Consider the following 12,027-nt stretch of genomic DNA (forward strand, 5'->3'; position numbering starts at 1 on the left):
AGCTGTCAAACTCTGATCACTCATAGAGAGGAAGAAAAAGTATGCAATGAAACTCATATATTTTCATTTTAGTTTCTTGTTGCTATTGGACCATACCTAGTAGTGCTCAGAGGCTACTGTTGGACCTTGGGGTCATTCCTGGAGGTGCTGTAGGGAAAGATATGGTGCTTGGGATCAAATCTGGGTCTCCTGCCTGCAAAACCTGTGCTCCAGCCCATGGAACTGTTTTTTTTGATCTTACTAATTTTTAAATAGCTTCCAAACTGTGTTTTTAATTTGCTTTCAAAGAAACCATCCTTGCAGAACTGCTTCTCAGGTGAAAGACCACCTTCCAAAAACCCATCATTCGCCATTTTCTCAGTCCGCTTTCAACCTATTCTTGGGTGTTGAGTATTTCTCTAAAGTCTTGGGGCCAATACTCGGCCTTGTTCAGTCCCTGCCTTCCAGTGTGGGGACTTTTTTCATTTTAACTCCTATCTGGACATATGTACAGTGAGGGGATTTTCAAATGTGTCTGGACCTCCAAAGCAAAAGCAATCTCACTAATAGTTACTGGCTCAGAAGGGATAACACTTTTAAAGTTAATTATGTGGATTCAATTGCAGCTTGTTTCTCTTTTTGAAGTTCGTTTTTTTCAAGCCTCAAGGAGGGGGTGGGGTGACTTACAGACATTTGTCTCTCTTTAGAGAAAATGAATTCCAGTTGGTGTTCTGGGCCGAAGGGAAAAACAGTGATGGCAATGGCTCAGCCCTTGCTCCTGACACTACAAGTCTAAACTGCTTGCTTTGGCCTGGCCCTACACAGCACTGAGGTCCTTAAAAGCAAAATGACAAGCACATTTTGCTTTTCTGTTCATAGTAAAACCCCAAATCCCCACAATGGCTAATGTCGAAGTTTCTGCTCCATCTTTATTTTTAAGGCAAAGCAAATTATTTCTAGAGGTGATTTTGAATTAAAAGTCATTAGAGGAGAGATAACTACAGAATATCCAAACAGGATACTTGCCACACACCCCAAACATGTATGTATATATATACATACATGTACCATAAACTGTAATACATATCCTTCCCTCTGCACACACAAAATTCCTTTCACCACAAACTGAAATCACAGGCATTCCAAGCTGGGGGACCCACCATACCAGCCAAACTGCAAGGATAATCTAATTAAATAATGCAAACCTGCCCAGTAGGTACTGTCATTCTAGCTCCTGCAATCTTAACACACACCTAAGAAGGCTATTATCAAGGTCTACTCCATTTGCATCAATAAGCAAAAAAATATATACCTCTGAACTCACTCAAGAATATTTTTCAAGCATGATTCAAGTGACCAAAAAATGATTTGTTTGTTCTCTTTTGGCATAGAGGACATTGAAAAGTCAAAAGAGATTTTCTTTTATTAAAAAAAATTGCTTACAACTATTGTTTACAGATGGAGAAAAGGAAGACAGGCTGGAAGTATTTCAGACAGGATTAGTCTAAACAAATGTTAGTATTTTCTTTTGGAATGAATCTCTGAAGCAGTGCTCGGGCACCAGAGTGCCACTCAGAGATCTGGGCCACCGGTTCCATGCCAGAATGCAGTTCCAACACTATGGTGCAGCTTGGGCCCTGCATTGCTGGGACCATGAGGACTATCCCTGGAGATACTCCAGGGGTCCATGTGTCATTAGAATTGTCAGGGACAGAATCAGGTGAGGTTAGGTACTTAGAATGCGTGTATGCCTAACATTCCCTGTCTTATCTCCTGACCCAATATATACACTTTATTAAAAACAGTGGTTTGCTTTTTTAATTTTTGGTGTTTTTCAGACTTCCTTTGCTTTATTTTTAATAAATTCCTTAAGTGAATCAGCATGATACAAAGTTGATCATGATTGTGTTTCAGTTATAAAATGTACAACACCCATCCCTTTACTAGAGCACATTTCCCACTACCAGTGCCTGCAGTTTCTCCCCTAACCTCCCTCTGCCCTTTCTTCTGCCTGACTCTGTGGCAGATATTTTTCTTCTATGTCTCTGTCTCTCTCTCTCTTACATTTTTCCTTTTAGACACTGTGGTTTGCAATATTGTTACTGCAGGGGTATTACACATATCACTTTATTTCCTTTTAGCACCATTTCTTATTCAGAGTAATCATTTTCAACTATCTTTGTCACAGTACTCCTTTCTCCATTCTAACTGCCCTTCTTCAATTTTGGAGGCAAGCTTCCTACCATGGACTTGTTTTCCTGGCCCTCACCTATTGTTTTTGGATTTTTATTACCATACTATCTATTTTTTGTATTTCACCAATGGAAATAATCATTCTATGTCTATCCCTCTTCCTCTGTCTCATTTTACCCAGCAAAATACTGTCTATATTACTCCATATAAAAGCAAATTTCATTATTACATTTTTTGTAACAACTATGTAGTATTCCACTGTGTAGATACACAACAGTTTCTTTAGCCACTCATCTGTTCTTGGGCACTTGGATTGTTTCCAATTTCTGGTTATTGTGAGTTGTGCTGCAATGAATAAATATAGAGTGCATATGCCTTTTCTACATTGTATATTTTGGGCTCTTAGTTTATGTTCCCAGAAGTGTTATTGCTGGGTCAGATGGAAGATCAAATTTTTTATTTCTTGAGGAATGCCCATATTGTTTTCCAAAAAGGCTGAACCATTCCAAATTTCAACCAGCAGTGAATTAGTGTCCCTTTCTCCCCATATCCACACCAGTATGGGTTGTTTTGTTCTTTGTGGTGTGTGCCAGTCTCTAAGGTGTGAAATGATACCTCACTGCTGTTTTGATTTGTATCTTTCTGATGATTAATGATGTGGAGATATCAGTGGTTTTCATGGGGGCGGAGGTGAAGAGGACTCCCAAATAATACACAGAGGTCCGAAAAATCCTTCCAGAAAGTCTCAGTCAACAAGACCAACATTTCAGGGCATGAGATCAAGAATATGTGGCTGTTCAAGCCCTGCTAAATGGGGATTACCTGGGTCACCCCAAGATTCAGGCCACACTTAATAGTTCTCAGGCAACTCTAGGCCCACAGTTTTCAATGTTTGGGGAATCGTGTGGTTGCCTGATTTGAACCTGAATCAAATACATGCTTAGAATATATCCTAGCCCTTGAAATCAGTGATTTTCCAACCACCAAGATGTCTACCGCTCCACAAAAATTCCTGCCAGTTTTCAAAAAATATGTTGCAATGGTAAACTTGGAGCATGTGGCAGAGTGGCAAGAAACCTGTGTGATGAGTGAAAGAAACAGTCTGGAAAAATATTTATCCTAGTTTCCACATCTACAGGTATGAGAATGTTGAAAACACCTTGGCAGTATCTAGTTTCCAAGCTATGCTACCCCAGAACAGGATCTAAAAACTAACCAGTCTGAAAGTAAGGTGAAAAACACAGGCCCAGAAAGGTTAAACTCTGCTCAGAATCATGGAGAAGGAGCAGAGACATCAACCAGTTGGTTATTAATCTAGAACTTCCTCCAATTCTCCCTTCTGGCCTGTAAATAGAAAATAAACTAGATGAAATAAACAAAACAAAAAAGCCACAGCATTCTAATATTAAAATCCACCAGGCATTATCTTGTGGATCTCTTCTTTCTAAAGTGATACTTTCCCTAAATCAAAGAAATCTCATGGAGTTCTAGTATCTTCCATGCTCTGCCTGCCCTCCTTCACACCTATCTTTATCTTTTTTACAGCACAGGCTCCTTAATGTAAACATCTTGATAGCAAGAATCTAGAAAGAAAAGTCTCTCTTCCTATATACATTTAGAAACCACTAAGCAGTTAAAAATGGGCAAGGTGAATTTTTTTTGGATACAGAATGTGGCAGCTTTGCTCCATGTTCAACATCACAATAGCAGGGCCACATTATTTGCAAGACAGAGAATTACACTGAGCCACTCACTCTTCTTTAGGAGGTGGAGACAGATTCTTGGTTGCCCAGTGTCTAAAGGACAGTTACGTTATTTTTGTTCTTTCTCCAACCTGCCTCAAGATGGTGAAAGGGACATTCAAGGAGAGATCCATAATCTGGACTAATCCAAAAAAGAGTTAGGTTTTTTTTTTAATGCTTTTTTTCTTTTTTTTTTCATTTCTTTTTTTTTCTTTCTTCTTTCTTTCTTTCTCTTTCTTTCTCTTTCTCTCTCTCTTTCTTTGTCTTTCTTTCTTTCTTTCTTTCTTTCTTTCTTTCTTTCTTTCTTTCTTTCTTTCTTTCTTTCTTTCTTTTTTCTTTCTTCTTTCTTTCTTTCTTTCTTTTTGGGGCACACCTGGTGGTGCGCAGGGGTTACTTCCTGGCTCTACACTCAGGAATGACTCCTGATGGGCTTATGGGATATGGAGGCTTGAACCCAGGTCGGCTAGGTACAAGGAAAGCACTCTACCCACTGCTATCACTTCAGTTTTAAAACACTTAAGTGTAAGAATTCAAGCAGCCATAATATCTTTTCTAAACCACTGAGAAAGAGAAGCAAGTAGATAATAGAAAGTTTCTAATTCCATTAAATTGCCATTCCTTCTGAAGCCCCATGATTATTTTTGCTTTTTTTTTTTTTTGGAGGGCGTCACACCCAGCAGCGCTCAGGGGTCACTCCTGGATCATGCTCAGAAATTGCTTCTGGCGGGCTAGGAGGACCATATGGGATGCCAGGATTCAAACCTATGACCTTCTGCATGAAAGGCAAGTGCCTTACCTCCATGTTATCTCTCCGGCCCCTATTTTGCTTTCTTTTCCCTTTGAAAATATCTCTAGTCTGCTCTTGCCCAGACCTTTCTGCCTCACTTTTACTAGCAGCAATCAGATATCCTCCTTAAAAACACTCATTTCCTTTTCTCAAGGCTGATGATTCAGAAGACAAATCCCATCCCCTACTCTGTATCCCCCAACCCTAAATCTATGATCTCTCCCATCCCAGAGTGTTGTGGAAGAGGGATCATTCTGGCTAATCTGTATATTTTATCCCCCTCTTCCCATATTTCAATTTCAGAATGGACTTGGGATCCTAACAGATTCTATGAAATTAAAGAAATGTGGGTAGAATAATTGGAGAGGAGAAGGTGAGCTGGTAGGAGATCTGGAGATCTGGAATAAGATGAAAGGAAAAACCCAAAAAAATAATTTTATCTGATAACAATAAAATGAGATCTAAAGTGAGGTGAACAGATCAAGAAAAAGAAAAGACAAAAATGTTTGAGCACACATATTTGGTAACACTTCATACTAATCCATGTATTTCTGTAAGCTCCTTTGTCTAGGATTTCTGTCACTTAGACTCAAAAGAGCTTTGCCTAGCACTATCTTCATACTCTATTCTATTTTAATTTAATTCTCACCTCTTCTGTTTGTTGTTTCCTAGGAATATCACATGGAGAGTCTATGCTCCCTTAGACTGTTGGTCTTTATTAATATTTTTCCTTTTAAAAACTTAGTCGCTGTAAAATTAGTTATTTATGATTGGGTTTCAGTTATACAATGTTTCAGTACCATTACCTTCACCAGTGTCCACTTTCTTCCACTAATTTCCCTCCCTGGCAACCCTCATTTGCTTCCCACCATCAGTCTTCTTCCATGAGAACATTTCTAAAAATAGATAAGTTCTTGCACTGTGGTTAGCCGTACTTACTGTTGATTTGGTTTCATACATGGCACTTTACTACCTTTTAGCATCATCTCCCTCTTCTGGTTGAACGCTTCTCTCCACCATAGACATTGCCCCCTCTGTCCTATTCCTCTGCCCCTCCAAATGGCAGGCTTCCTACTGAAGACCTGTTCTCCTGTTCTTCATTTCCACTGTCTCTTTGGCATTCATTATTCCATCATTATGTGCCTTTATATCCCTCGTATGAGAGATGGTTTTGTGATCTCTCTGCCTCTGACTAATTTCACTCAGCATGATAATCTCCAGATACTTCCATGTAGCACCAACTTGCACTATTTTATCTTTTCATACCCAAGTAATATTCTATTGTGCATATGTACCAGTTGTTTTTGTTTTTGTTTCTTTCTTTGTTTGTTTTAACTTTATTGTTTCTTGGACACCTGGGTTGCTTTCAAATTTGGGCTATTACGGTTAGTGCTGCAAGGAACATAGGACTACAGATGTCTTTTCTCTATTTTGTTCTGGGGCCCTTGGGGTTGATGATAACAAATGTAGTTGCTCAGTCAAATGGAAGCTCAATTTCTAGATTTGTTTAGGAATGTTTTCCAAAAAGGCTGGACCAGTGAATATTCCTACCAGCAATCTTGACTTGTCCATGCCATCACTCGATTTTTGATGTGTCGGTTGAAAGAATTGACCAAAATGCACACAGTAAAGTACTCTGCATCACTAATCATCATGGAAATTCAAAATAAACTAAAAATAAGATATCTCATGACACAAACACTGTTGGTATTTAGAGCTACTCTAGACTTTTCATTTCATAGTCTAATGGTGGTGAGGCTTTCATATTTAAGATATTCTTTCACTTTTATTCAATGCCAAATTTCTAACACTTGATGAACTCATGGAAAGCTGATACTCAATATATGAGGTGGATTGAATTTGGTTACGAATATGTTTCAGTGAACACAGTGTCCTTCAACAGTATTCCACTCTGGAGCTTAAAGTGAGCATCTACCTTGGCTAGCTCAGCTCCTCACCAGACAGTTAGCTCTGTGCTTTTTCTTGAATATTGCAAGTTTGCTTCCACAAGAGAGTCTTTGCATTTGATGGGGCTTTCCTTTCAGGAAAGCTTTTCTCCCAGATAATGCAGCAGAGACTATGCCACTATCACCCCCAGACTCCATTCAACTAAGTCTCTGGAGAAACCTTTCTCTGGCAGTCTCATCTAAATCATCCAAAGCAGCACTGCCGTCCTCCCAGTCCCCAGTGAGCAGTACTTTTTAAGACACCTTTCACTGACTGAGAAGAATTAATTAATTGTGGTCACTCCTTATTACTTTAACAATGCTGCTCATGTTATAAAAGCAAAGTTTTTTCTTTTGTTCATAACAGTAACCTAGAATCATAATTATTATTAAATAGTGGCCAGCATACATCTTAAAATAATCTTGCATAGAGTGTGCTAAAACGACGATAGCACAGAGGGTAGGATATTTGCCTTGAATGCAGCTGGCCTGGGTTCAATCCCAGGTATCCCATATGGTCCCCCTTGCCTGTCAGGGGTAATTGTGCCTGAGCACAAAGCCAGGAGAAACCCCTGGGGGCTGCTGGGTGTGGCTCCAAAACAAGACAAAACAAAAAGAAACCTTGTGTGTAATAAGGTAATAAAGCCCAAGCCCTAAAGAGTAACCAACATAAGCAAATGATCCTAACTATATATTTTAACCTGGAAAAAAACACATAAGTTTTTACTATAGTACTTTGACTTTAAACCTGCAGGTAGATACAGACAAAGGACAAAGATAGTTGGAATAAAAATAAATTGAAGGTATGGGCCAGCATGATAATATAATCAGTAGAGCTCTTGCTTTGCATGTGGCCCATTGAGGTTTGATTCCAGAGCTTACCAAAAGTAATTCTTGAATGTAGAGCCAGGAAGGCTGCCAGATGTAACCAAAGCCCCAAAGAAATAAATTGAAACTACTGATTTGTATATTTCGTTTTGATAACAGTACTGATATAAATAATTCTGAAAGCATTCTATATACATTATGGGGTTGAGCAACAGAATTAAGATTCTGATGACATTGGAAACCCCAGTCCTCAATGCAGGAAGAGATATACAAATGTAGGATAGTTTTTAGCATGAAATCATTTTATTCTATAGCTCTATCCACAGATTAAGTCTAAAATAAACAACCATGCCAGTAGTAATGAGTATAGTTAGTACTCAATTGATACTCTAAATTTAGTACTACTCCCATATTAAAAGGAACCAAGTTTCCTTAGGGGGAGGGGAAGATTTCAGGGCTAGGGCAGGGAAAGTAAAAATCTTTGGAACATGTATTTGTTTTAAAAACAAGGAAAAGCTTAAAGAATGAGCAAAAGGCATAGAGATACTTTGACGAACCCCATTGGCCATAACTGGAACAATAGAAGCAATAAAAAATAATAGTAGGGGGCCAGGGAGAATAGGCTTTTGCCTTGCACTCAGCTGACCTGGGTTTGATCCCCAGCATCCCATATGATGGGTGGAGCACCACTGGGAATAATACCTGAGAGCAGAGCCAGGAGTAAACCCTGAGCACTGTTAGGTGTGGCCCCCCAAAAAAACAAAAAAAGCTATGATAACAATGAGAATACAAGTAGGGCATTTGCCTTGCATGCAAAGGACAGGTTCAATCCCCAGCACCCAATATAGTCTCTCAGCTTCTAGGTGTGATCCCTGAGCTCAAAGCCACGAGTAAGCCCTGAGCACCATCAGATGTAGTGCCTAAACAAAACAAAACAAAACAAATGCACACAAAAATTTATGTTGTGTTCAGTGACAATATTGGGGGTTGGGGCCACATCTAGCAGTGTTCAGAGTCTATTCTCAGCTTTGTGCTCTGGTATCACTCCTGGTGTGCTCAAGAGACCATGTGGTTCCAGGGAACAAAGGCAGTCAGTAGCATGCAAGAAACATACTTTTCCCTCATCCAATCTCCTCAATCTTTCCAGGGACATTTTATTTTATTTTATATTTTATTTTTATTATTTTGGTGTTATGGTCACACCCAGCAGTGCTCAGAGGTTACTCCTGTCTGTGACTCAGAAATTGCTCCTGGCAGGCTCAGGGGACCATATGGAATGCTGGCAATCAAACCAGGGTCTGACTTGGGTTGGCCGCCTGCAAAGCAAGTGCCCTACTGCTGTGCTATTGCTCCGGCTTTCTAGGGACATTTTAAAAGAGAAAAAGACCTTCCCTAGAAACAAAATTTCAAATAGGTGAGAAAAAGAGATTCTACATATTCTACAAATATTCTACAAATAGATGAGAAAAACATCATTTTACAGATCCCAAAGTAATAACTTTTTAAAAGAGAGATCATCAAGAAAGTCCAAAACTTCTGGGTGGCAGATTGGAGAAAAAGAGATGACTTTTAGAGTCATCTTTTTTTTTTTTTTTTTAAGTGCCTTTAAAAAAATTCGGGAGCAGGGAATCAGAGCACACCTAGTGGTTCACAGGGCTTACTCCTGACTCTGCTTAGGGGCCCATATGTGGTGGTGAGTACTGAACCTACATCAGTTACACTTTCTCTGTCTCCTGAAAAAGATTTTTTTTTCAAATGAGAAAGAGCAGACACCATCTTGACTAAGTGATCAAGTTTTCATCACCATTTCAGAATAGGTCAAGCAAATTATCTATGCCTCATAGTGCGGTACTGTATATAATTCCATGGAGTGTTCTTAATAAAGATGTTTTCACTGTATCTGAGTATTGAAGAAAAATTCTGACAAATTCCAAAATTGCTACAATTTACAGGGCATCAGGCCTAGACTTTTCAAAAGCATCTTGAATGACAACAGCAAGAAAAAGCAATAGCCTGAGACATGACAATCCACTACAATATAAATGTGATAAATAATGAAGGAACTTGGAGAAGTTTTAGAAGATTACATTGATTTAATGTGTGTGTATAGAATGAATAAACCATAAGTGCCATACTATTGATGATCTTGGAACCTAAACTGAAGACTTTAACTTACCTCTCCAGTGGCATAAAAGTCATTCTTTTGATATTCAGGAAACAACTGGAAAAATTGAACAAGAGCGCTAAAAAAGAACAATATGGAATCAGAACAGTTACATGCTATGTTAATACCTACCAAATATAACATTTAGGGGTATTATTTTAGTGGGGTACACTGATGGTATTCAGTGGACACTTAGGTATTTAACACGTAGGTATAGTATGTGGTGGTGCTCAGAGGTTACTCATGGCTCTGTGCTCATGCATCAAGCCTGGTGGTGCTCAGGGGAACATATGGGATGCTAGAGATTAAATCTGTGTCGGCTGTGTGCAAGGCAAGTGCTTTACCTGCTGTACTATCACTCTGGTCTCTCCAAGTCTAATTCTTTGAAATGCTTCACTGTTGAAAAAACACTATGTGTCATGTTCATAAGACTCCATATTCTGTGGATGATTAGAAAATACTTGTGGGCTAACTTTGTGACACCAAGAAGCTGGAACAAGTGACTAATCCAAACTCTGGGCAGCTTTCCAAATCTCTCCATTCTCACTTGGATCTTTTAGCTTCGAGGGTACCCCAGAGCAAAGCAATTCCAGCTTTGCCTATTACTGAGTAGCTCTTTCTTGCAGGTAGTTGTGCAATAACCCCGTTAACCTGAATTTGAGTATAGGCCATGAGAAGCTTAGTTGCTTACTTAACTTTCCCTCTAGGGCAGTGTTTTTCAACCTTTTTGTGCAAGCACACTGTTTTCATAAAAAAAAAAAAAAATCAAGAGGCACACCATCATTAGAAAATGTTAAAAAAATTTATTTTGTGCCTATATTGAGTATATATAAAATAATTCTTTTGAATAGGAATTAAATAAACACAAAGAAATTATTTTATAGTTACTTTATTATGAAATAATCTAATGATTGGTCTATTTGTGAGCCAAAGTTGCATGTTATGGATGAAATTGGAATTTTTCCCACAGCACACCAGACAATATCTCAAGGCACACTAGCAGACCATGGCACAGTGACTGAAAAACGCTGCTATAAGGAACTCTGGCCATTTCTACTGGAGCTTTCAAAATTTCAGTGTTTTAGTTATCAAAGAATACAAACACTATTATATAAATGACTCTGGTCTAACAGAACTGCAGTGTGGCTCTTAGCATGGAAATAAATATACAGTGGCAATTATGCTAAAAGGAAGATCAGATTTATAAATAAAGTTAGCCACTACAGTGACTTGCACTAAGACATATTTAAATCAACTCAAGAAATGATTTCAGAATAAGCAAGAAAAGAAGAGGTTATTGAGTGGTCCTCTACTTGACTGAAATCTTTCAAAAAGGAGGCAAGACTTTGTTAGACTCAGGAACTCCGTGAATGTTTTGTCCGGGTAGTACAGCTAAGAAGGGTTTTCTCCTGGCTCCTTGCAAAGAGACTGTCATGAACATCATCCAGTGAAAGATGAAAGGCCAGGAGGAAGAGGTAGAGAAAGGAAGAGAGGAAGTGAAAGCTCAAAGGTTACTGAGACTACTACTACAATCACCACTACCCTGGTTCTAACTTCAATTTCAAAGGTTCAACATAAATTCACCATTAAACACTGTTCTAGAGTTTCAGTGTATTTCTATGAAGTATTTGTAGCCACTAAAATCTTTGTCGTTGGCTAAGTATGGAAAGCTGAATTATATAGCTTCTATGTTTGTACTGGCAATAAACTTCCTTAGAGCGGACATAAAAATAGGAGTTTATGCTATATCCTTCCCTTTCAAACCTTTAGTCTAAACACTTTTTCTTTTTTAATTTAATCACCGTGCTTACAAAAATTTTCATACTGAAGTTTCAGCCTTAGAATGTATACCACCCTTCACTAGTGCAATCTTCCCATCACCAAGGTCCTCACTCCTTTCCTCCCCACCCCAACCCCCTGCCTGTCTCTCAGACAAGCAATCTGCCTCTCTCCTTGGCTATCATTGTCATGGTAATTGTCATTGTAGTTAGTACTCTAGCTGCACTCACTGCTTTTTTGTGGCAAGCTTCCTGTCCTGAGCTGGTCCTCCTCGCATTCAGCTCTATTGTTTCTGGATAGTATTGCCATATTATCATTTATTTATATATTTATTTATTTATTTTGGTTTTGGGGTGACACCTGGCAGCACTGAGGGGTTATTCCTGGCTCTACACTCAAAAATCACTCCTGGCAGGCTCGGGGGACCATATGGGATGCCAGGATTCGAACCACCATCCTTCTGCATGCCAGGCAAATGCCCTTACCTCCATGCTATCTCTCCGGTTTATTTTTCTTATATCCTACAAATGATTGAGACTATTTTATGTCAATGCCTCTCACTCTCTGGCTCATTTTACTCAGCATAAGAGAATCCACATCTATCCCTGT

At 38.9% G+C, this 12,027-nt stretch overlaps 1 protein-coding gene across 1 annotated transcript in view; it reads right to left on the reverse strand.

Moving 5' to 3' along the window:
- The window catches only part of CPVL (carboxypeptidase vitellogenic like), a 144,001-nt gene that overhangs the window by 86,886 nt on the left and 45,088 nt on the right, over nucleotides 1-12,027 (reverse strand). The window contains exon 6 of the mRNA XM_049781885.1: nucleotides 9,652-9,718. Within this exon, the coding sequence (XP_049637842.1) occupies nucleotides 9,652-9,718 (67 nt within the window). The remainder of the gene's footprint in view (nucleotides 1-9,651; nucleotides 9,719-12,027) is intronic.

This window comes from Suncus etruscus, chromosome 10 (genome assembly GCF_024139225.1).
Source record: "Suncus etruscus isolate mSunEtr1 chromosome 10, mSunEtr1.pri.cur, whole genome shotgun sequence".
Classification (NCBI taxonomy): domain Eukaryota; kingdom Metazoa; phylum Chordata; class Mammalia; order Eulipotyphla; family Soricidae; genus Suncus; species Suncus etruscus.